Below are 21,158 nucleotides of genomic sequence, written 5' to 3'. Positions count from 1 at the left end.
TTTTTAAAAACAACCCAGCTGATGTTTGTGTGTATGTGGTGTGTGTAAAGCAAACAAACATCGCTGCCGGCTGAAGAAGCTGGCTTTAAGAATCGCTCATGTTAAGGTACTGTTCTAAATCGTCATCGTTGCATGGTCTAGCACAGCATTCGTCATTGTAAGGCCTGGGGGGGGTCGGGGGGGGGCTCCCTGACTAATGGTTTGGGCCTGTGTGAAGCTTCAGCCCAAGCGGAATACTGTGCACAGTCCCTCTGGCACCATGTGAGGCCTGTTGGAGAAGGACCACCCCCCCCCATGCAGTCCTGTGATTTGCCCAGTGCCAGTGGGGCTCCTTGGAGGGAAATGGAGCCCTCCTGGGCCCCTGCACCGTCGCAGAATGTGTGCACAGGCTGGCACATTGCCCAGCGCTTTCCCCATACAGCGCTTAAGAGAGAGCTCTCTCTCTCTCTCTTAAAGGGCCCTTCAGCACTGAGAAAGCACAGAGATCACCACAGTGGGAAATGGCTCTCACATGGAAGATATTTGCCACAGTGTCCCCTACTTGGAAATCAGTGAAGATCACTAATCTGGCATGATGGGGGGCAGGAGATGTTAAAGACAGCTGGGTAGGTGGGGGTGCAAGCATCCTTTACCTTTGAGCACTGTATTGCTCCTTACCAGCTTGCATACCCTGGACTGAGTTTGGGTGGGTGGGTGGGTGGGTGGGAAAAGCAAGCAACTCAGCGAGTTGGTTGTTCACATGATCAGAATAATATCAGTTAGCTGGGAAAGCTGAGATTGCTGGTGGGTGTGCGTCCCTGCGGAGCGTGGCATGTGGGCGGCAAAAAGCGTCCCCATCATGCCAACACAACATGTAGCCAAAATTGGTTGTCTCTGGGATGTGAACTTGGTCTGCCAATTCGGTTAAGGCTGGCACTCTAACCTGAGATTGGGAGGGACTGGTGCACAGATGCCAGCTGGGGCGTCTCAGATTTCGCGGCTAACCGGCATTCTTTTGATGGTGTGGACCAGCCCATTGAGAGAGAGTTTTAATTTGATATCAGTTGGTGATTCGAAATAACTTTGCTTTGGTTTTCCTAAACAACAGTGGAAACGGCATTCTGTTGCATCATTTCACTACATTGCTATACTAAGTGCTTTACAGTTCAGACTCAGCATTAAACTGAGTCTCATTGATGTACCCCAATTCACTGGGCAACCCAGTTTTGAGAAACTGAGGCTGAGAGAGTCCAGTCAAGATCATGTTTCAACTAGGATTTGAACTTGGGTCTCCAAAGCTCCAAAATTCTCTCTGGTGGGGCTGCACTACCTTAGAACATAAGATCGGCCCTGCTGGATCAGGACAAAGGCCCACCCAGTGTGGCCTCTTGCTTCATGCACTGACCAGCCAGGTGAATCATGAGTAGTACATTGCCCCCTCTGATCCTGATGGAAATATACAACGAACCATTCAGACTGGTAGCCAGTGATAGCCCTATCTTTCATGAAGCTTGCTACCACAAGACCAGCTCTCCTCCTCTGTCAAACATACACACTCCCTGCACCAAAGCTGAACACCAACATGTAGTTAAGCCATGGGTTTCTCTGCCACTGGATGTGGCGATGGCCACCCATCTAGATGGTTTTTTAAAAGCCTGCTAAGCAGGGTCTGCCCTGGTTTGCATTTGAATGGGAGACTACATGTCAACACAGTAAGATATTCCCCTTAGGGGATGGAGTCTTAGCTCAGTGGAAGAGCACCTGTATGCTTGCATGCAGGAGGTTCCAAGTTCCCTTCCTGGCATCTCCAAGATAGGGCTGAGAGAAACTCCTGCCTGCAACCTCAGAGAAGCCGCTGCCAGTCAGGGTAAACGATACTGAGCTAGGTGGACCTATGGTCTGACTTGGTAGGAAGCAGCTTCCTATGTTCCTATGTGATTTGCAAGAGAGAGAATTTAACTTCAGTGTACGCATAAGCATGTATATCCTAACAGTGAGGGGGAAGCGCCACCTATGGGTTGGAGTTTTTATGGCAACCTTTCCTTGATGTGGCAGATGTGTACATGAGTTGCTTGTGTAGATACTACAGCAGGTAGCTTGCTAACCCAAATAGCTGCTCACATGAGTACTGAAATGTCAGAGGAGAGAACTCAAGGGTGGTCATTTCAACTTTTCCGTAACTAGAAAAATTTAAGATATGTATGGGAAGTAATGTTGGGCCTGTATATGAGAAACTGTTTCGAAGGGCTATTCCATCGTGAAAACCATGCGGTTACTTTTAGCTGTTTTGCCTATCCTGCCTTACAGTTGATGGTGAAATTAGAATGTCTCTGCTCCTTGGAAGAGAGTGTGGCATACAGACAGGATAACTTGGGTCACAGTGTTTGGCTGGATTAATTTATTCAAAAGGTGTCTTCAACTAATTGGGTAGTAGATCAGCTATCTGGATTATTACTCAGTTGTTCAATTATTTTGAATCCTAGTGGTTACACAGATGTGGAGGACTTCTGCTATCTTAAGAGGCATTCCCCCCTTTCTCTTCATTCATTCATTTATATACTGCTTTTCAACAAAAAAAAAAAGTTCTCAAAGCGGTTACATAGAAAAAGAATAAGAATGAGAAGACGGTTTCCTGTTCCCAAAGGACTCACCGTCTAAAAGGAAATACATGGTAGACATCGCAACAGCAACTGGGAGGGATACTGTGCTGGGGTTGGACAGGACCAGTTGCTCTCCCCCTCCTAAATATAAAAAGCATCACCACTGTGAACGGTGCCTCTTTGCTTAGTTAGCAGGGGTTCCTTTCACAGTAAGGAATGCCTCTAAGATGTATGCTATGATGCTAAGACGTGTTCTCTCTCTCTCTCTCTCTCTCTCTCTCTCTCTCTCTCTCTCTCTCTCTCTCTCTCTCAGGAGAGGAGAGCTAATCTTGTGGTAGCAAACATTAATTACCCCCTTTGCTAAGCAGGGACTGCCTTGGTCTGCATTTGGATGGGTGACTACATGTGAGTACTGTAAGATTTCCCTTAGGGAATGGGACCATAGCTCAGTGGAAGGGCATCTGCTTACATGCAGAATGTCCCAGGTTCAATCCCTGGCAGCATCTCCAGGTAGGGCTGGGAGAGACTCCTGCCTGTAGCCTTGGAGAAGCCAATGAATGTAGTCAATACTGAGCTAGATGGACCAATGGTCTGACTCAGTATAAGGCAGCTTCCTATGAGATCTTGGCACAAGATTCTTTTAACTATAGCACTGGCAGCAGAAAACCCTTTTGCAGTATTCTGTTTGTTTTATTCATAGGCAGACTTATTCTGGTTGAATTAATGCACAAATCAACTAAAATGTATCTGATCAACTAATATTTCTTTATTGGGGAACACACAAAATAGTGTTTGGCTTTCCCCAGTGATTTTCCTGTATACTATCCTGGAGTAAGGTTAATTCTTAAAGGAGCAGTTGAGACACCTGGATTGATATATCTTTGTGTGGAAATAGCTCCTCATGTTAATATGAAACTCAGAAGTAATGTTTGGGTTCTTCTTCTTTCCTAGGCTTGCCATGGTTGTGTATCAGGATCCAAGTGTGACTGCAGTGGAGCAAAAGGAGAAAAGGTGAGTAGGGTGTGTGTGTGTGTGTTTCTTAAAAGGGACTGTTACCAAATGCACACACATTGTTGTATTCACTGTGGAATACAACAATCTGTTTCTGCTATGCAGCTGTTTTCTGAAGAATAAGAGTATAAATGTATTGCTCTCTGTATTGAGCCTTGTCCTGCTTTGAGCGTTGCCAATATTGGTGTTGGTTCCAGCGTCCTGGGCTGCCTGCATTTTGCTTGGATTTTAATACAGTGGATTTGCGCAGGAGAAGTGAGCTGGTCTTGTGGTAGCAAGCATGACTTGTTCCCTTAAGCTAAGCAGGGCCCATCCTGGTTGCATACAAAAGGGAGACTAGAAGTGTTTACACTGTAAGATATTCCCCTTAGGGGATGGAGCCGCTCTGGGAAGAGCAGAAGGTTCCAAGTTCCCTCCCTGGCAGCATCTCCAAGATTAGGTGGAGAGAGATTCCTGCCTGCAACCTTAGAGAAGCTGCTGCCAGTCTGTGAAGACAATACTGAGCGAGAAAGACCAATGGTCTTCCTGTGTTCCTATGTTCCAGATGGTTAGTGCTGCTGTATCCAGAGTAATCTGGTAGCATTGCACTTAACATGACACATGCAAATCAAACTAAAGCAATTTCTGTTGGGATCCGTGTGTGTGTGTGTGTGTGTGTGTTTTAACAAAAATATGTTTTCGTTTGTTCTAAAGCAACATCAGTTTGTAATCTGCCTTTTGGTGGCTAACAACCTTCCGAAAACAATGACACATCAGATAAAAACAAACCAGACTTATAATAAATGGAAGCAAAGTTAGTGACAGAAACCGGGAAATAAGCTAATCAGGGGAACCCAAAAGATGGGCCTCTTTGGTCTGTCTAAATAGGCCTTGTTCTGTGTCTCCACTTACCTTACCTCAGATGAAGGGTACGTGTGCCTGCAAGGAAGATCTCCATGTTGTAAATCCATATGGTAGTCTTTAAGGTATCCTAGGCCCAGATACAGTTGTAAGCCCTCCAGGATTGACCTGAGGTTTCTAGCAAGTGGCTTCAACTCCAAGTGAGAGAGGAAACCTGGTCTTGTGGTAGTGAGCATGGATTGTCCCCTTTGCTAAGCAGGGTCAGCTCTGGTTTGCATTTAGATGGGTAACTACATGTTTGTGCTGTGAGATATTCCCTTTAGGAGATGGGGCCATTGTCCCGTGGAAGAGCATCTGCTTTGTATGCAGAAGATCCCAAGTTCACTCCCTGGCAGCATCTCCAGGTAGGGCTGGCAAGGGACTCCTGCCTGAAACCTTGGAGAGCTGCTGCCAGTTTGTGTAGACAACACTGAGCTAGATAAACCAATGGTCTGACTCAGTATAAGGCAGCTTCATATGAAAGAGGTCCTGGAGATTTGCAACTACTCTTTGTAGTGCATATAGAAGAGTGGTTCACTGAGAGGGTGGAAGGATGCACGCCCTCATGGCATGTGTGAAAGAAATGAATGCAAAAGGAACCAAATGAGCCCTATTCAAGTCCCTCTATCACTTGTTTAATGCACACTCCTAGTTCTCATGAGGTGAATGGGGTTGCTTTTTCAGAATAGTAGTATTTGTATTGTTGGTAGTAGCAGTAGCATTGTTGGTATTAGTAATATTGTTTCAGCAAAGAAAAGTTCTCAGAGTGGCTTACCTGGCAAAAAGGAATGAGAAGATGGTTTCCTCTTCCAGGGGACTCGCCGGCTAAAAAGAAACACAAAGGAGACCCCAAACAGCAGCCACTGGGAAGGATGAGGCTGGGCTGAACAGGGCCAGCTGCTCTCCCCCTGCTGAATGGAAGGGAGCCGCCATTTTGGAAAAGTGCCACTTGGCCCAGTCAGCAGGAGCCCCTTGAAGGAGGGCGGCCTTTGCCTGAGGGGGCTGCTCATTCATTATTCGCTGAGTAGCTGCTGTCCTCTCTGCTTTTCCACAGAAAAGTTCCCAAAGCAATTTCCATAGCAACAGCAAGGAGAAAAGATGGTTCCTTGCCCCCAAAGAGGCTCCCAGTCTAAAAAGGAGAACACAAGGGAGACTCCAGCAATGGTCACTGGGAGGGGTGTAATGCTGGGTTGAATAGGGCCAGCTGCTCTCTCCCGGCCACCATTTGGAAAAGGCGCTTCTTGGCCCAGCAGAGGCCCCTTAACGAGGCCGACCTTTGCCTGAGGGGGCCGCTCATTCATTATTCATTGAGCAGCTGTCCCCTCTGCTTTTCCACCGGAAAAGTCCCCAAAGCAGTTTCCAAGGCAACAGGAGTGAGAAGATGGTTCTCTGCCCCAAGGGGCTCACCGTCTAAAAAGAAACACAAGTAGTAGTCAGTGCTTTTCTTTTTAGTTAAAAAAAGGAATATTGAAAGAATGAATTGCATATAATGAGCGACCGAGACTACTTTAAAAAGTTTACCCTGTTTTTAGCGGCCGTGCAAGTGAAGCTGCCGCCCTCAGCAAAGTTGCCTTATCATGAGACGCCACAGAGATGTCTGTTTTTGTAGATCAGACCAGAAGTCTTTCCCCTCTAAAACTGGGCCATGGGGCACCTTTATAAAATGGCAACTCTCTTGTATAGGAGGACCTTGATATTCGCAGGGGTTCCATTCCAAGGTATACGGAAACCACAAATATTTTGGCATTAGGGCAATGGGGAATTGGGGGTTAGATTCCCGGTCGGGAGAAAACATCTAAAAAACATCAGATTTCGGGGCGGGGGGGTGTTAGAGGGAAGCTCCCTACCAACATAGCTGCTCCCCTGGAGTCACTCTGTGCCCCCGAATGCCTCCAAACTGGCCCAAAACCACCATGGGTTTTTTGTGGTGTTTTTTTTTTTTATTAAAAAAGAGCCATTTTGAGGCTCCAAAAAACAAAATGGCAGCCAGAAATAGTCTCTTTGGTAATTTCCGGCCACCTCTGATGCATGGATATGTGAGGTCAGTGAGTTTCTCCCCTCTCTCTCCTCCTGCCCATGTATCAGGTGTCTTTTACCCGACTGCAGATGTGCGAATCAGCGGATAATGAATCCATGGACATCGAGGTCCTTTTGTATTCCAGAAGGGGAAAGCAACGGTCCCTTTTCAGCCCGGCACAGCATCCCTCCCAGCGGCAGTTGCAATGTTACTTCCTCCAAAAGGGGGAGTTATAGTCTAACATCTGGGGACCCAAGGTTGGGAACCCTTGGTCTCCTAGGATGCTAAAACCCCTTCAATTTTTTCTTAGTTTTTATTCATTTATATACCACTTTTCAGCCAAAAAAGAAAAAAGTTCTCATTGCGGTTTACATAGCAAAAGAATATGAATAATAAGGAGAAGATGCTTCCTGTCCCCAAAGGGCTCATAGTCTAGAAAGAAACACAAGGTAGATGCCAGCAACAGCCACTGGAGGGATGTTGTGCTGGGGTTGGATAGGGCCAGTTGCTCTCCCCCTGCTAAATATAAAGAGAATCACCCTTTGAAAGGTGCCTCTTTGCCCAGTTAGCAGGGATCTATGTAACAGGCCGTCTGTTACATAGACTGGTGCCACAGGTACTCATTCCCCCTGGATAATGGAGAGAAGCTGGTGGAGGCAAAATTGGAGCCGGTGGGTCCCACCAACGACCCCACCGTGACTTTGTGCAGGGGCTCAGTCACGTTATCGAGTCTTCCCCGCTACAGACTGGAAGAAAAACCCGCTGCACGTGGACATCCAACTTGTCACAGCAAAGGCAAGACAACAGGCCCTGAATCCAGATTTCCAGACAGATTTGAAAAGCACACTCCTGTTTCTGCTCAATGTAACGCACAGCTACAGTTTCAGCCCACGCCATGCGGCTCGAGCCCTCTTTTCTGCCATGGGTTGTTGAGGAGTGCCTGGCCTTCTGGGAAACAAGGGAGGGTGCCCCACCTTCTCTGTCCAGGTGGTGCAAGTGAGAGAGATCATATCTTGGCAGACCCACATGCCAAGAATGCACTGCGTATGTATGTGTGTTAAGCCCAAGGATTAGTCTTTTTGGCAGAGGCAGGAGGTTAAATGAGGTTTCCCTGGGGCACGTGCTAGTCGGCGAAATCATTCTGGGTGTGCGTGTGTCTTAAACAGTACACGAGGAACCTTTTCCCTAACAATAATAATGATAAGGCTTTGCAAAGCCAGGCATGCTGCAGAGAAATGAACAGAGAGGAGAGCTGGTCTTGTGGTGGCAAGCATGCGTTGTCCCCTTTGCTACGCAGGGTCTGCCCTGGTTGCATTTGGCTGGGAGACTGCACCTGAGCACTGTAAGATCTTCAGGACGCTCTGGGAAGAGCATCTGCATGTCTGCATGCAGAAGGTTCCAGGTTCCTTCTCTGGCATCTCCAAGAAAGGGTTTGGAGAGACTCCTGCCTGCAACCTTGGAGAAGCCACTGCCATTCTGGGTAGACCATACTGAGCTAGATGGACCAAGGGTCTGACTCGGTAGAAGGCAGCTTCCTATGAGAGATCATTTCTTGTCGGTAAGACTAAACCTTGGGATCGCCCAATGACGTGAATTGGTATGAGGTTCAGGTCAGAAGAAGACAATGCCTTCAAGCATCATGAAACCAATGGAATGCATTGCCACAGGACGCGGTCTTGGCCGCTGTCTTAGATGCCTTTTAAAAAGAGATTAGATGCATTCATGAAGGAGGGACAAGGGGATGGGGCTGTAACTCAGTGGTAGAGCATCTGCTTTGCATGCAGAAGGCCCCAGGTTCAATCCCTGGTGGCATTTCTAGGTAGGGCTGGGACAGACTCTTGCCTGAATCCTTGGACAGCTGCTGCCAGTCAGTGCTGGCAAAGCCAAGCTAGATGGAACACGGCTCTGACTTGGTATAAGGCAGCTTCCTATGTCCCTAGGCACCTCAAGGCATGACTCTCTTCTCTGGGAAGCTGTATGAGGCAGTTTTCTATGTTGCATGTTCCTATGTAAGCCTATCAGTGGCTCAGCCCTGGTGGCAAAATGGCTTCTGTGTGTTTCAGGGCAGTTGAACGGTGGGAAAAGGCAGTTGTCATAATGTCCTCTTGGTGGGTCTCCTGGAAGCCACCTCCTGGTCATCCCAGGAAACAGGATGCAGAACTAGATGAACCTTTGGCTCTGCTGCAGTAGGGCATGCCTTCATTTCTGGATGCAACTCAACTCAACGTTTGAAACAATGTCGCCTTCGATCTATGAAGACCACAGCTATGCTGGCCCCAAAGCTATTGGCAATACTGACTTGTGTGTTGTGCAGGCCCCCAATAATGGGAGAGTGTGACTCATGCGCCAGCTCCGTCCTACTCCCGTCCTCGCCACGCTGCCAGCAAATGCAGAGAGACCCCTGTGGATGCTAAGAATTATGACAGTGCTGTAGCACCGATTTCACCATCATTTTCAATGGGAAAATCAGAGCTAAAGCACAGGTGTAATTCTTAGTAGCCATGGACACTCTGCAAGCTCACTAGCAGCGTGGATGGCTTTGGAGCAGCATGGAACCAGCACTCAAGCCCCACACTTCCATCGGTAGGACTCTGTGTAGTATTAAAGTCACAGCCTCTTTTGGGGGATAGTGATTCAGGTTAACTTGTGCTTCTGAGTTTCACGTGGGACACCAGATTGCTTCCTTTGTATCAAGGCTGCACAGCTTTGATCCTCCATCTGTTGTTGGACTCCAGTTCCCATCATTCCCAGCAACAGTGGCCAATACAGTGATGATGGGAGTTGTAGTCCATCAACAGCTGGAGGGCCGAAGTGGCTAAAGATAGCTCAGAACTCTGTCCTTAAATGCAACTTCCATTATTACCAGCCACAATGGCCTTCAGGCATTATTATTTTTTTAAATGAAAGCATCACAAATTTAAAAGCCTGTTTTTTTAAAAAAATGTTTTTAAGAGAAGTGAAATAGTGTTCCAAGGGGGCATTGCAACCAGTTTCTCCATCCTGGGAGGTGTGCAGACCTCCTCTGTCCTTTTGCGTATTTCTCTACATTTATAAATACAACTGGAAAATAGCAGAAAAGGGAATAACAAACAATCCTGGGGAAACCAAACACAACAATCCAGTCCACTCTATATAAATACAATTCCCAAACAAACTAAGTGTACTTTTAAGAGCAAAACAATACTGTTTGTGTCCACCTAAGTATCTCAACGTTGAAATAACAGTGGGCGTGTAACATACCACAGTGGCACTCTTTCAAAACCAAAATATAAATGGCTTGGTGCATTGCGTCTTTATCTTGTTTATGTGCAGGTGAAAAGAGAGGAAACTCTCAGCCATGAAAAGCATCTGAGCTCTTAGAATCCTTGTTTTAATTGGTGTTGAAACTCCCTTAGTTATTTTTTTAAAAAAATTCCCACTGCTTATCACAGCAGACTCCTTCGATGCCCGAATAGAGTTGATCAGGGCTGGATTTCAGGAATATCCCCTTCCTCTTGCCTAGTTGCAGTCCTAGAAGGTTACTCCACTGCTACCCCATGAAAGCTGTGGGCACAGGGCAGATTTTAGGGAATCAGCAGTGGGCTTTTCCAAGAATCCACTTGTACCAGTTGCCTAATCATACCAGTCTTGCAGCTGACATCTGTCCTGATATCTGTCTGTCTGTCCACTTCTTGCTCAGCTGTTTGGTTGAAGCATCAGTAATCAAGAACAACGCTTGCTGTCATTCATCAGAACACTATCTGGGGTGGGGTTTTGGGGGCTTATTTTATTTAGGGATTTTTATCCCACCTTTGAATACGAATATGACGAATATTTATATACTGCTTTTCAACAAAAAGTTCCCAAAGCGGTTTACATAGTAATAAACAAAATGGCTCCCTGTCCCCAAAGGGCTCACACTTTAAAAAAGAATCATAAGATAGACACTAGCACCAGCCACTGGAAGGATGCTGTGCTGAGGACGGATAGGGCCAGTTGCTCTCCTCCTGCTAAATATCATAACCAATTTAAAATGGTGCCTCTTTGCTCAGTTAGCACCTTCCCACTTGGAGAATAAACAGAATAAAAATTCAGTTCAATAAGCCAAAGTAGCAAAACAGCAGGGAAACCAGTCATAGGTGTCACTGCTGCTGTTTTAATAATTACTGTCCTGCTGTGGCTGGTTCCCAGGTTTGAGACCCCAGATGCTGTTGGACTACAGTTCTCAAGACTGTTGTGGCTGGGGATGATGGGAGTTGTAGTCCACTAACAGCGGGAGGGCTGACGTTGTGCACCTCTGCTCTGTTGAGAGATGTGATCCCTGGCCATAGGTGTGACTGTGGCTGCTCTTTAAAGGTTCCAAGGTAGCCCCAGGAGAAAAATAGCCCCTCACCAAGGGGGTGCTACGTAGCAACCCGGCCAGGTGGCACAGATGTGTTTGTCCCGGGGTGGAAGCGCCTCCTCATGTGGGCGTCTCTGGCATCTTCTCTGAGCCTGTAGGGACTGTAAACATTTTGCATGCACTTAATCCCAAGCAAAGCATGTTTTAGAGACCTGTTGATTCTTGTCTCCCAAACGTCTGGCTTCTTGCTTGACATTGCTAGTTCCAAAACGGAAGGTGTCGACTGTCATGCAATCCTGAATTTTGCCTAATGAGGGAAGACGAATTTGAATTTGGCCCTGTGTTCAGATTCTGGTTTGACCAAGGTATTAGGCCATGGGTTCTCAAACTCGGGTCCCCAGATGATGTTGGACTACAACTCTCATCATCCTCTGCCACAATTCTCAGTACAAATGGGCCTAAAAGTGGTCTGCCATGGAATGCGCCTTCATTTCTGAGGAAGTGTGCGAGGAATTTTACTTACTGAATTTTGAGCCTACCTTTATCCTTCAGACTCTAGGCAGCTGACTGCCATTTTGAAACTCCCAGGATCTCTGTATTATTTATTTATCATATTTCTGTACTGCCTGATATATCTCTAGGCGGTATACTGTTAAAACATAACAAACATAAAACAGAATAGAAACAGTTAAAACTCACAAGACAAATTAAAAAACAAATCTCACAAGATAAAAACACATTAAATGATTAATTAATTAATTAAATTTTAATTAAATAAAGAATTAATTTCCATTAAAAGCCTGAGGAAACAGGTGTGTCTTGAGGGTCTTCCTAAAAGCAGACGGCAAAAGAGATGCACTTATTTCAACAGGGAGCATATTCCAAAGCCCCGGGGCAACCACAGAGAAGGCCCAGCCCCGAGTCACCACCAAACGAGCCGGTGGCAACTGTATCCGAACCTCTCCAGATGATCTTAATAGGCAACAGGGTTCATGACAAAGAAGGCACTCTCTTAAATACCCTAGACTCAAGCCATTGAAGGCTTTGTAGATAATAACCAGTACTTTGTATTTCACTTGGGAACATATCGGCAACGTATTAGACCCGATCCCAGTCCTTGGTTACCAAAGTCTGCTTAGATCAGGGATTCTCAACGTTAGGTCTTCAGATGTTATTGGACTTCAACTCCCATAATCCCCAGCCCCAGTGGCCTTTGGTTGGGGATTATGGGAGTTGAAGTCCAATAACATCTGGGGACCCAGCGCTGAGAACCCCTGGCTTAGATGAAGGCCTAAAGTAATGTAGAAGTGGTCCATCTGTGTCCAGACTGTACCACATCTGGTTAGAGGCTTGCATTCCAGAATGCCCCCCCAAACAAAAAGTTCTCTCTCCATAGAAAACTCAAATCTCAAGGATCATGCTAAGTCATAATTCATATCCAGGGATTGTTTTTCGTTTGTGTTTTGAAGGAGTGTTCAGCCATGTGAGGCCCACCAAGTTGTCTGGTACAGCCTGGCCATGGGTTGACCAACCTCCATGAGAACCAGGCCCCAGTATTCGATTAGTTCTCAAACAGTTGTGATCTTTGGACTTTGCCAAATCCCTGATGGGAAGGATTTTTAAAAGCAGAGGGGAGACGCTCTCAAAAGCCCTTTCTATGAGATGCTTATTAGATGAGTATGTTTTTAAAAATCCATAGTTCCGTTTCTATACTGCCTTTCAGATAACTCACCTCAAGGTGATATACAAAAGTCAAAATACAATAAAACTCCATAGAAGTCACATTAAAATATTAAATAGCCATTAAAAAAATAAGCACCATTAAGAAAAAACCCTAGACAAAGCAGGAGAGCAGAGAGACTGACAGGTAAAAGCCTGAACTAATACAGAAGTCTGTAGTTGCTTTTTAGATGCAGCCACAGAAGTTTGAGAACAGACATCCACTGGGAGAACATTCCAGAGCCTGGGGACAACCACCAAGAAGGCCCTGTCCCATGTGCATGACAATTGAGCCTCGCTCGGTGTCAGCACATTGAACAAACCCCTTTCTGACAACCTTGTTGGATGAGCGGAACCTTTGCGAGCAGATGATCCTTCAGATATCCAGGGCCCAAACTCTTAAGGGCAACTAAGTACTAAGGTGATACCTTTAGGTGCTTATAGCAATCATGATAAAACAGGTGCCCCATTCCCGTTATCCCTTGTATTTTAAAATTTTATTGGCTTTTACAATAGCTTTACAATCCAACTACATTCATTTATTTGAGTAAGTAAATATTGACTTCCCGCTTACCTGCCTGTGTGGTTCATGTTAACTATGCATATAAACCATTGCTATAATAATTCAAAACATACATACGCCACATTACTACTCGGTTTTACCCAACTCAACCTGCTGTTATTACTATATTTCAAACCCTGCTGAAAGGTCCATGTTAGAAAAATAGTTCTTTAAGTAAAGTAAAAATGGTTCCCAATCTTCTTTGAAACAATCAAAATTTTCATTCCTTATAAGTGCTGTACATTTTTCCATCTCAGCATATTCCAAAATTTTTATCAACCAGTCTTCTTTTGCGGACATTTTATTGTCTTTCCATTTCTGCGCATATACTATTCTAGCCGCCGTGGTTGCATACATTAAAAATGTTAAATTTTTTCTGGAGAACTCTCCTTAAGTCATTCCCAGCAGGAAGGATTCTGGTCTCTTAGGAAATGTCATTTTAAAATTTTTCTTCAGCTCATTGTATAACATATCTCAAAAAGCCTTTGCTTTCCCGCATGACCACCACATATGAAAAAAAGTTCCTTCACATTGTCCACATTTCCAACATTTGTTTGAAACAGTTTTATACATTAATGCTGTTTTTTCGGTGTCAGATACCACCTATACATCATATAATAATAATTTTCTTTTAAAGTATAACATGCAGTAAACTTTAAATCAGTTTTCCATAATTTTTCCCAAGCACCCGTTCCCGTTATCCCTTGTATTTTCCTCCAGATATTTGATGTACCAAACTGAATGAGAAGAAATTCATAAGAACCTGTGCATGCATCTTTTTTGTTAGTAAATGCACTTCCCACATGTGCATTTTTTGTCTACATAATCTTTGTACAAATTACTGGCGCCTGTTGATAGAGGGAAAGAACTGACATTGAACAGTAGGGGTGTGCACGGACCGGTTCATGGTTGAACCAGTCTTCTGTGAACTGGACAGTTTGAGCAGTCTGATTGTGAACCATTTCAAGCTGGTTCGAACTGCCCATCCAGTCGGTCCGACGAACCGGTTCATGGAGCTGTGGTTCAGTCCAAACTTGGACCAAACTGCCACCTGCAGTCCATGTACACCCATATTGAGCGGACTCACCTGGCCGAGGTGAACATAACTCTCAAGAGACTCTCCATACACACACACCCCTCCATAGATAAATCTTTTGAGGCAGGCTTAATGCATGTTGGGAGTGATCTGTACTTGCTTGGTGCAAGGCAAAATATTAGGTTATGCACTGGGCTTTAAAAGCAGAGTTGGTTTTGCCAACCAATTCTATGTAGATAGGGTTGCCACATATCCAGGACTGGCCTGGACACTCCAGAAATTGTCCAGGATGGAGGAAGAGTGTCACCCTGCATACCAAGTGTCCAGAATTGAGCAGGAAGATTGCTTTAAAGACCCATAGCCTTACCTTTTCTCTGCCATCAGGGCTGCCAACTGCCTAGGCTGGCTCTCTCTCTATGGCTCAGTAAACCCTTTCCCCTCCTTTCTGGATCTTCTCTAGAGTTGGGGTGGGGGCGGTTATTGAAATGCTCCTAACCCTCTTCTGTACAAAGAACACTATTGGGGGAAATGCATGAAATATCTGGTAAACTCCACTTTCAAGCACCTTTTCCAATCCTGTTTTTTTTAAGAAGTAGGGTTTTTTAAAAATTCCTACTTGTAGGGATTTTTGTAATCCCTTTTGATGGTTGTGGTTCAGGAATTCTCTGATCTGAATGTGGCTACTCCAGATGTAGTCAAGAAGGAAGATAGTTGGCAATATGAGAGTAAACACTGCAAACTCTTCTTTCACTCCAGGCAAGTATAAACATGGATCCAGAAAAGGTGTTCCTTTAACTTTTCTCTTCGCACCTAGACATGACAAAAGGTTTATTTACCAGTATATGAGCAGAGCTGAAGATGAAAAGATTGATATTTTCTATGCCGTGGAATGATTGCATGGATTTGAGATTGTTAACCCCCCTTAAACTATGTATCTTTGTGTTGTCATTTCACTGGATTACTGCCATATCTTTATATTCTCTACTCTAGCAAGTTATTGGATGCCAAGTTTTCTAAAATTATGTTATTTCCCCTCCCTTCAATCTAGTACTACATACCAAATTTGGATTCTTCAGTTTGACATTAGTTCTGATCTCTTTCACCTCATGCTCCCTTCTCAGCTTGAAAATAACCTTTTGTCTGCTTACAATGGTTTGTGCTATGAAGTTGGAACTATATTTACAGGCCATGAGTCAGAGTAATTGGGAGGAAGCCAGGTTTGTTATTTTCACTTGAAACTAATGTCTGCTGTTCCAACTTGAAACTAGTTTCCAGATTTGAGGGAGTTTCCTTACCCAAATTCCTCACCTTTAAAACCATCAGTTAGGGATGTGCAATTCAATTTGACCATGAATTGATTTGGGTCGAATCAGGGGTTTAACCTCAGATTGAATTGCCCTCAGAATAGAAGGTCTGATTTGAGGAGAATTGCCCCCAGTTTGATGTGATTCACATCTGGGTAATTTGAGTGCCATTTTTCCAGGGATAGCTGGTCTTCCAATTGGGATCTGTGGGTAGACCAGTCCTCCACTCCAGTCCTGGCCTGGGTGGACCAGTCCTCCAAGGTGGGCGATCTTGAGTGGAGGACTGGTCTACCCGCCAACCCCAGTTGGTAGACCAGCTCTCCCGGGAAAACTGCCATTTTGAGGACTGCTGTTCCAGCTCTCCCGGGAAAAACAGGCCTCAGAATGGTGATCAAATAAGAAAATAAGGCCAAGGAAGCTTATCTAGTCCAGCATCCTGTTTTACACCGTGGCCCACCAGATGCCACGGGGAGCCACAGGCAGGAGTTGAAAGGGGCATGCCCTCTCTCCTGCTATTACTCCCCTGCAACTGGTATCCAGAGGCATTGCTTAGTGTGATTTGAGTTTGATTCATTACAGCAGCTGGTCCAACCAGCTGTTTTCAACAGATTAGTCTGAGTTTTTGCTATTTGATTCAAGCTTGAATCGAATCGCAAAAATCAATTTGTTCACAGCCCTACCGTCAACCACATTGGGATCCGATCTTTGGCTATGGACTTGCATTCACAAATCAAAGGCTGTTCAAGCTGCCAGGACTCTTCCCAGAGAGGGATAGGAGGAGATGGCCTTGGCTGGCTTCATACTCACTTATGTTCATCTTTTTTGACCCTTTCATAATAATAATGATAAGGCTTTGCAAAGCCAGGCATGCTGCAGAGAAATGAGCAGAGAGGAGAGCTGGTCTTGTGGTAGCAAGCATGAATTCTCCCCTTTGCTAAGCAGGGTCCACCTTCGCTTGCATCGGAATAGGAAACTACATGTGAGCACTTTAAGATATTCCCCCTAAGAGGAGGGAGCCATAACTCAGTAGTAGAGCATCTGCTTGCATGTGTGTCATCTCCAGGAATGGCTGGGGAAGACTCCTGTCTGAAACTTTGGAGAACTGCTGCCAGCCACTGTAGGCAACAGTGAGTAGATGGACCGAGGGTCTGACTCAGTGCAAGGCAGCTTCCCATGTTCCGAGTGGGAAGAGGGGAATACTCAAACTGGGAGATCCCTGTAGCTCAGGGTTTCTTAACCTTGGGCCCCCAGATGTTGTTGGACTACAACTCCCATCACCCCCAGATATGGCCTTTGTAGTTGATGATGATGGGAGTTCTAGTCCAAAAACATCTGGGGGCCCAAGGTTAAGAAACCCTGCTGTAGCTTTTTCAGCCGGCCACAATAAGGGGATAATATACTTATCTTGTAGGATGGTTGTAAGGATAACAACCAGGTAACTCCTGTGTTTTGAACCCTCCAAAGTGCTTTGAACCCTCCAAAGCACTCTACAAATGCAATGAATCATTATAATTATTCAGATCTAATTGGAAGTAAAGTTGCAAGGAGTTCAAAAGAACTTACTCCCAGCTAAGGCTTGTAGCTTGATGAAATGAGTGTTTCCATCTTGCAAATGAAAAGACAGCATGCATTGCATAGCGTAATTTATTTCCATTTTATTGTGTTTTTCAGGGTGAGAGAGGGTTTCCGGGTTTAGACGGTCAACCAGGTTTACCTGGGTTTCCTGGACCAGAAGGACCACCTGGGCCAAGAGGCGAGAAAGTGAGTAACGCAACTCAAGGGTGTTTGGAACTGTGTGTGGCGTCCATCTTTGGAGGCTCTGATGAGGCTTCAGCCGTATGCATGGTGTTCACTGTATGTAGAAGAACAGTTAATTCTTTAGCATGCATCTTCATATGGGCCATTGTTGCTGTAGTGGTCTCTAGACCAGGAGTTCAGAACCTTGGGTCCGTGTGTGTGTGTGTGTGTGTGTGTGTGTGTGTGTGTGTGTGTGTGATTACATTTATATCCCACTCTTCCTCCATAGAGCCCAGAGCAGTGTGTATGGTTATGTGGATCCTCACAATGACCCTGTGAGGTAGGTGCAGCTGAGAGATAAGCGACTGGCCCAGGGTCACCCAGAGTTTCCTGGCTGAATGGGGATTTAAGCTCTGGTCTTCCTGGTCCTAGTCCACCACTCTATCCACTACACCATGATAACTTTCAACAACAAAATTTGTTGAACTTGAACCCCCATGATCCTTAGCCACCGGGGCCACGTTCTTTGAGTAGGAACAACAAAATCTTTCAACCAAAGTTTTCAAAGCCGTTTACAAAGAAAAAAAATAAATAATAGATGTTTCCCTGCCTCCAAAGGACGCTAAAAAGAAACACAAGCACCAGTCACTGAGTGGATGCTGTGTTGGGGTTGGATAGGGCCAGTTGCTCTCTTCCTGCGAAATGTGAAAGAATTGCTACTTCCAAAGGTGTCTCTTTGCTCCGTTAGCAGGGGTTAGGAATGCTTGGGACTGTGGCTGTGGTCTCACTGAGTCGAGACTTAAGAGCATCAAACTCTCTCTGTATTTGCGCAATGAATCTGGAAATTTCCCCAGTCCTGGTGACAAAAAAAAAAATCCAAGCAAACAGAATGAACACAATGAGGGTATGTGTGGAAAGGGGAGTCTTCACGGTTCTGCCTTCATTGACCAAGCGAAGTCTTGAATGTGACCTTTCTGTTCATATTAACAGAGTGACCACGAATTCTCTTTCCTCCTTTGCTTTTATAGGGAGATGATGGACTTCCAGGACCATTTGGACCCAAAGGAATCAGAGTAGGTGACATATTAGTGTTAAAAGCAATTACTTGGGGCAAGAGCAAAGGAAGCGGCTGATTCATGTGAGATTTCTTCTGGCACCTGAAACAGATTGAACGATGAATCCATCATAAGTTTCTGAACTCGGATGTGAGGAGTTGTGCTCTTCCCCTTCTTGTAATGTTGACCAGCCAGAAGCTCTCCAGCTTGTCAGGGATACTTTACGCCGCCTTTATCCCCTGCAGATGTGTAAAATCCCAAAATGGATGTGTACCCGTAAAACATGCACACAGAACAAACCTGCTTTACAGGTACATGGCGAAGTGTTTTCCAGTACCCTGCTGTAGGGACAGTCAGAAAGGAATGCCTTTGCCATTAGGTAGTTTGAGAACTGAGCCTCGGTAGAGGTCTTGCCCAGCCCTGCTGCTCGAGAAACCTGGGATGTGGTGTTCATGCCAGACATGTGCAGAGCTGGCTGCTCATAATCCTGTATTGGATTAAGACTTATCTTTACCCGGCAGGACTTATACCTCATCTCCTTGCCGCTACCCCACAACCCCGTTGGTGTATGATGGTTGAGGAAAGACTCCGGAAGATGGGCTTCTGCCCAGTACAATTGTTAGAACAGGGCGAGTCAACAGCAAGATCCCTAGTCAAACAAAGGCTTAGGGACATAAATTTCCAGGAGGAAAGGGCCTCCGTAAATAGGCCGCTACAATTCCTAAGCACTAAGAAAGACTGGGTCACAGCCTCTTATTTCTATACAATCTATTCACCAAAGCTGCGCTGGGTGTTTACAAGAGCTCGCTTGAATGCTTTACCCTCAGCGATGCTAGTAGGGAAATTTGAGAGAAAACCCTATGAGGAGAGACTATGCCTTTGCGGAGCTGCTCCCGAAACACTGACGCATTTACTGTTACACTGCCCACTTTATACAGATAAAAGAGATTTATTTTTATCTCAGTATCTGAAAGATCTCCAAAGCCACTCAGTGGAGACAATTCTTATATGCTTATTAGAAGACAGGGACCCAACAATATCCCTGGCGGTTGCTAAATTTTGTTACACATTGACCAAACTAAGAGAAGCTAGAGCACAGCAATTGGTTACTGTCAAAGATTCCTGATTTTATATATTTGATGACATTTTAGACTTTGTTTCCATTATTTTCTTTTTACTGTGTATATTCTGCGTATATTGATGTTTGATCTAAGATCGTAAATAAACAACAACAACATGTGCAGAGCCAGGCCAAGGATTGGGGGCACCCCAGGTGAAGGCTGGCTTCAGCGCTCTCCCACCCACGTTGCCTGCACAGGTGGGTGGCAATCATTGGGTGGGTGGCGATCCTTGTTGCCTACCCTGGCTGCCTGGCTCCGATGGTCAGCACACCCATCCATGGTCATCCTCTATTGCCCTATTAATGAGATCAGGGGGGAAAACGCTGAAGATAGATAAACTTAAGGGGTCGGGTGTAGAACATCTGACTTATCTTCTTGCAGATGGTCCTTTAAGACCTTCAAATTTATTATATAGAAACAGATAATACCTTGTTAAAACGTTGTTTAGAATGTTGTTAAAAGCATATCAAAATGTTTAAAAGCATGTTAACACATGCAATTCCATATGTTGGCTGTCAATTTGCTACTTTGGCTATGCTTTCTTTTAAATTCAGAATGCAACCTATATATTCTAAAATGTAGCATTGGTTTTAGTTCAGCTTCACTGATGTGACTTCTTGGTATGTTGCATTTCTTCTTTTTTGTTTTCGATGTTGTCACAACAATAAACTTATTACTTACTTACTTCCACCCATGGTCACCTGTCAACTGGCGGGCTCACTGTGGTGATGGGGGTGATCGCCATCACCTGGCTGACTGTGACTGGCTGATTCCAACTGTGTATGCACCAACCTGTGCAGGTGAGGGACACAAGTAGGCTCACACACTGTTGGACTCAGCCAGCCAAGCTGTTGGTGCCTGTCCCTGCTTGGCGTCCTAGGCAGCTGCCTAGTTCAGCTAGCGAGCGGTAGGGGTGTGCACAGAACTGGCTGGTCCAGTACGGTTCGAGTCCAAACTGGACCCAAACTGGACTGAGGCCAATTTGGTTCGGCACCCCCTTGAACTTCCCCCAGTTTGGTCTGGTCTGGGGGGCAGTGTTCATGAGTTTTTTAAAGAAAAAAATCTTTTATTATATCTATCTATCTATCTATCTCCTTTTCCCCTTGGTGCGGTAGCCATTTTGGAGGCTACCTTGTCTGCGCAATGGGCCTCTGTGAGGCCAATTTCTTAAAGAAGGAAGGCTGGGGGAGAGGGAACCTCTGTGAACACCCCCCCCCGCCACCTCAGACAACTCCCCCAGAGGGAGTAAGTGTAAAGAAAAAATTGGGGGGAAACAACAACCCTGCAAATCCCCAGTGGGGTCCGGTCCGGGGTTGGACCGAACAGGGGGAACAGTCTATCTGAACCAGTTCGACGTTGAACCTGTTTGCACATCCCTAGCAAGTGGGCCAGTCCTGAACATGTGTTCTCTAGGGATGTGCGAACCGGTTTGGATCCAAACCAGTTCATATCCGAACCGAGGCAGTTCGGATCCGAACCGAACCAGTCATCAGGTTCAGGCTGCAGGTTCGAATTCGAACCAAACCGGGGGTGGTTCGATTTGGATCAGTTTGGACCAGTTTGGATTGGTTGAGACACCCAAAAATTGGTAGGATGGTAGCTGGCACCCAGGGGTACCTGTCACCCAAACCCCAAAGCAATCGGACACTCGTACAATTTTTAATGAATTTTTGAAAATTATTTTTATTTTTTTCTCATAGGATATAATGGGACTTGAACCAGGCCATTATTCCTTATTGTGGAACACCCATGGGTGCCAACAACCATGCAAACCCTGAAGCAATCAGACACCCCTATGATTTTTTATGAATATTTGA

The 21,158-nt window shown here is 45.4% G+C and overlaps 1 protein-coding gene across 3 annotated transcripts in view; it reads left to right on the top strand.

Annotated features, from left to right (window-relative positions):
- COL4A5 (collagen type IV alpha 5 chain) overlaps window positions 1-21,158 on the top strand; it is a 132,864-nt gene that overhangs the window by 39,238 nt on the left and 72,468 nt on the right. For all 3 annotated transcript variants that reach the window (XR_008311641.1, XM_053273942.1, XM_053273945.1), the window contains exons 2-4: window positions 3,531-3,590; window positions 17,100-17,189; window positions 18,194-18,238. Coding sequence is in view for 2 of the 3 variants with exons in the window: in XM_053273942.1 (XP_053129917.1) it covers window positions 3,531-3,590; window positions 17,100-17,189; window positions 18,194-18,238 (195 nt within the window). In the remaining variant the exon portion in view is untranslated. The remainder of the gene's footprint in view (window positions 1-3,530; window positions 3,591-17,099; window positions 17,190-18,193; window positions 18,239-21,158) is intronic.

This window comes from Hemicordylus capensis, chromosome 11 (assembly GCF_027244095.1).
Source record: "Hemicordylus capensis ecotype Gifberg chromosome 11, rHemCap1.1.pri, whole genome shotgun sequence".
In the NCBI taxonomy this organism is placed as follows: domain Eukaryota; kingdom Metazoa; phylum Chordata; class Lepidosauria; order Squamata; family Cordylidae; genus Hemicordylus; species Hemicordylus capensis.
This window is presented reverse-complemented; position numbering and strand designations above follow the sequence as displayed.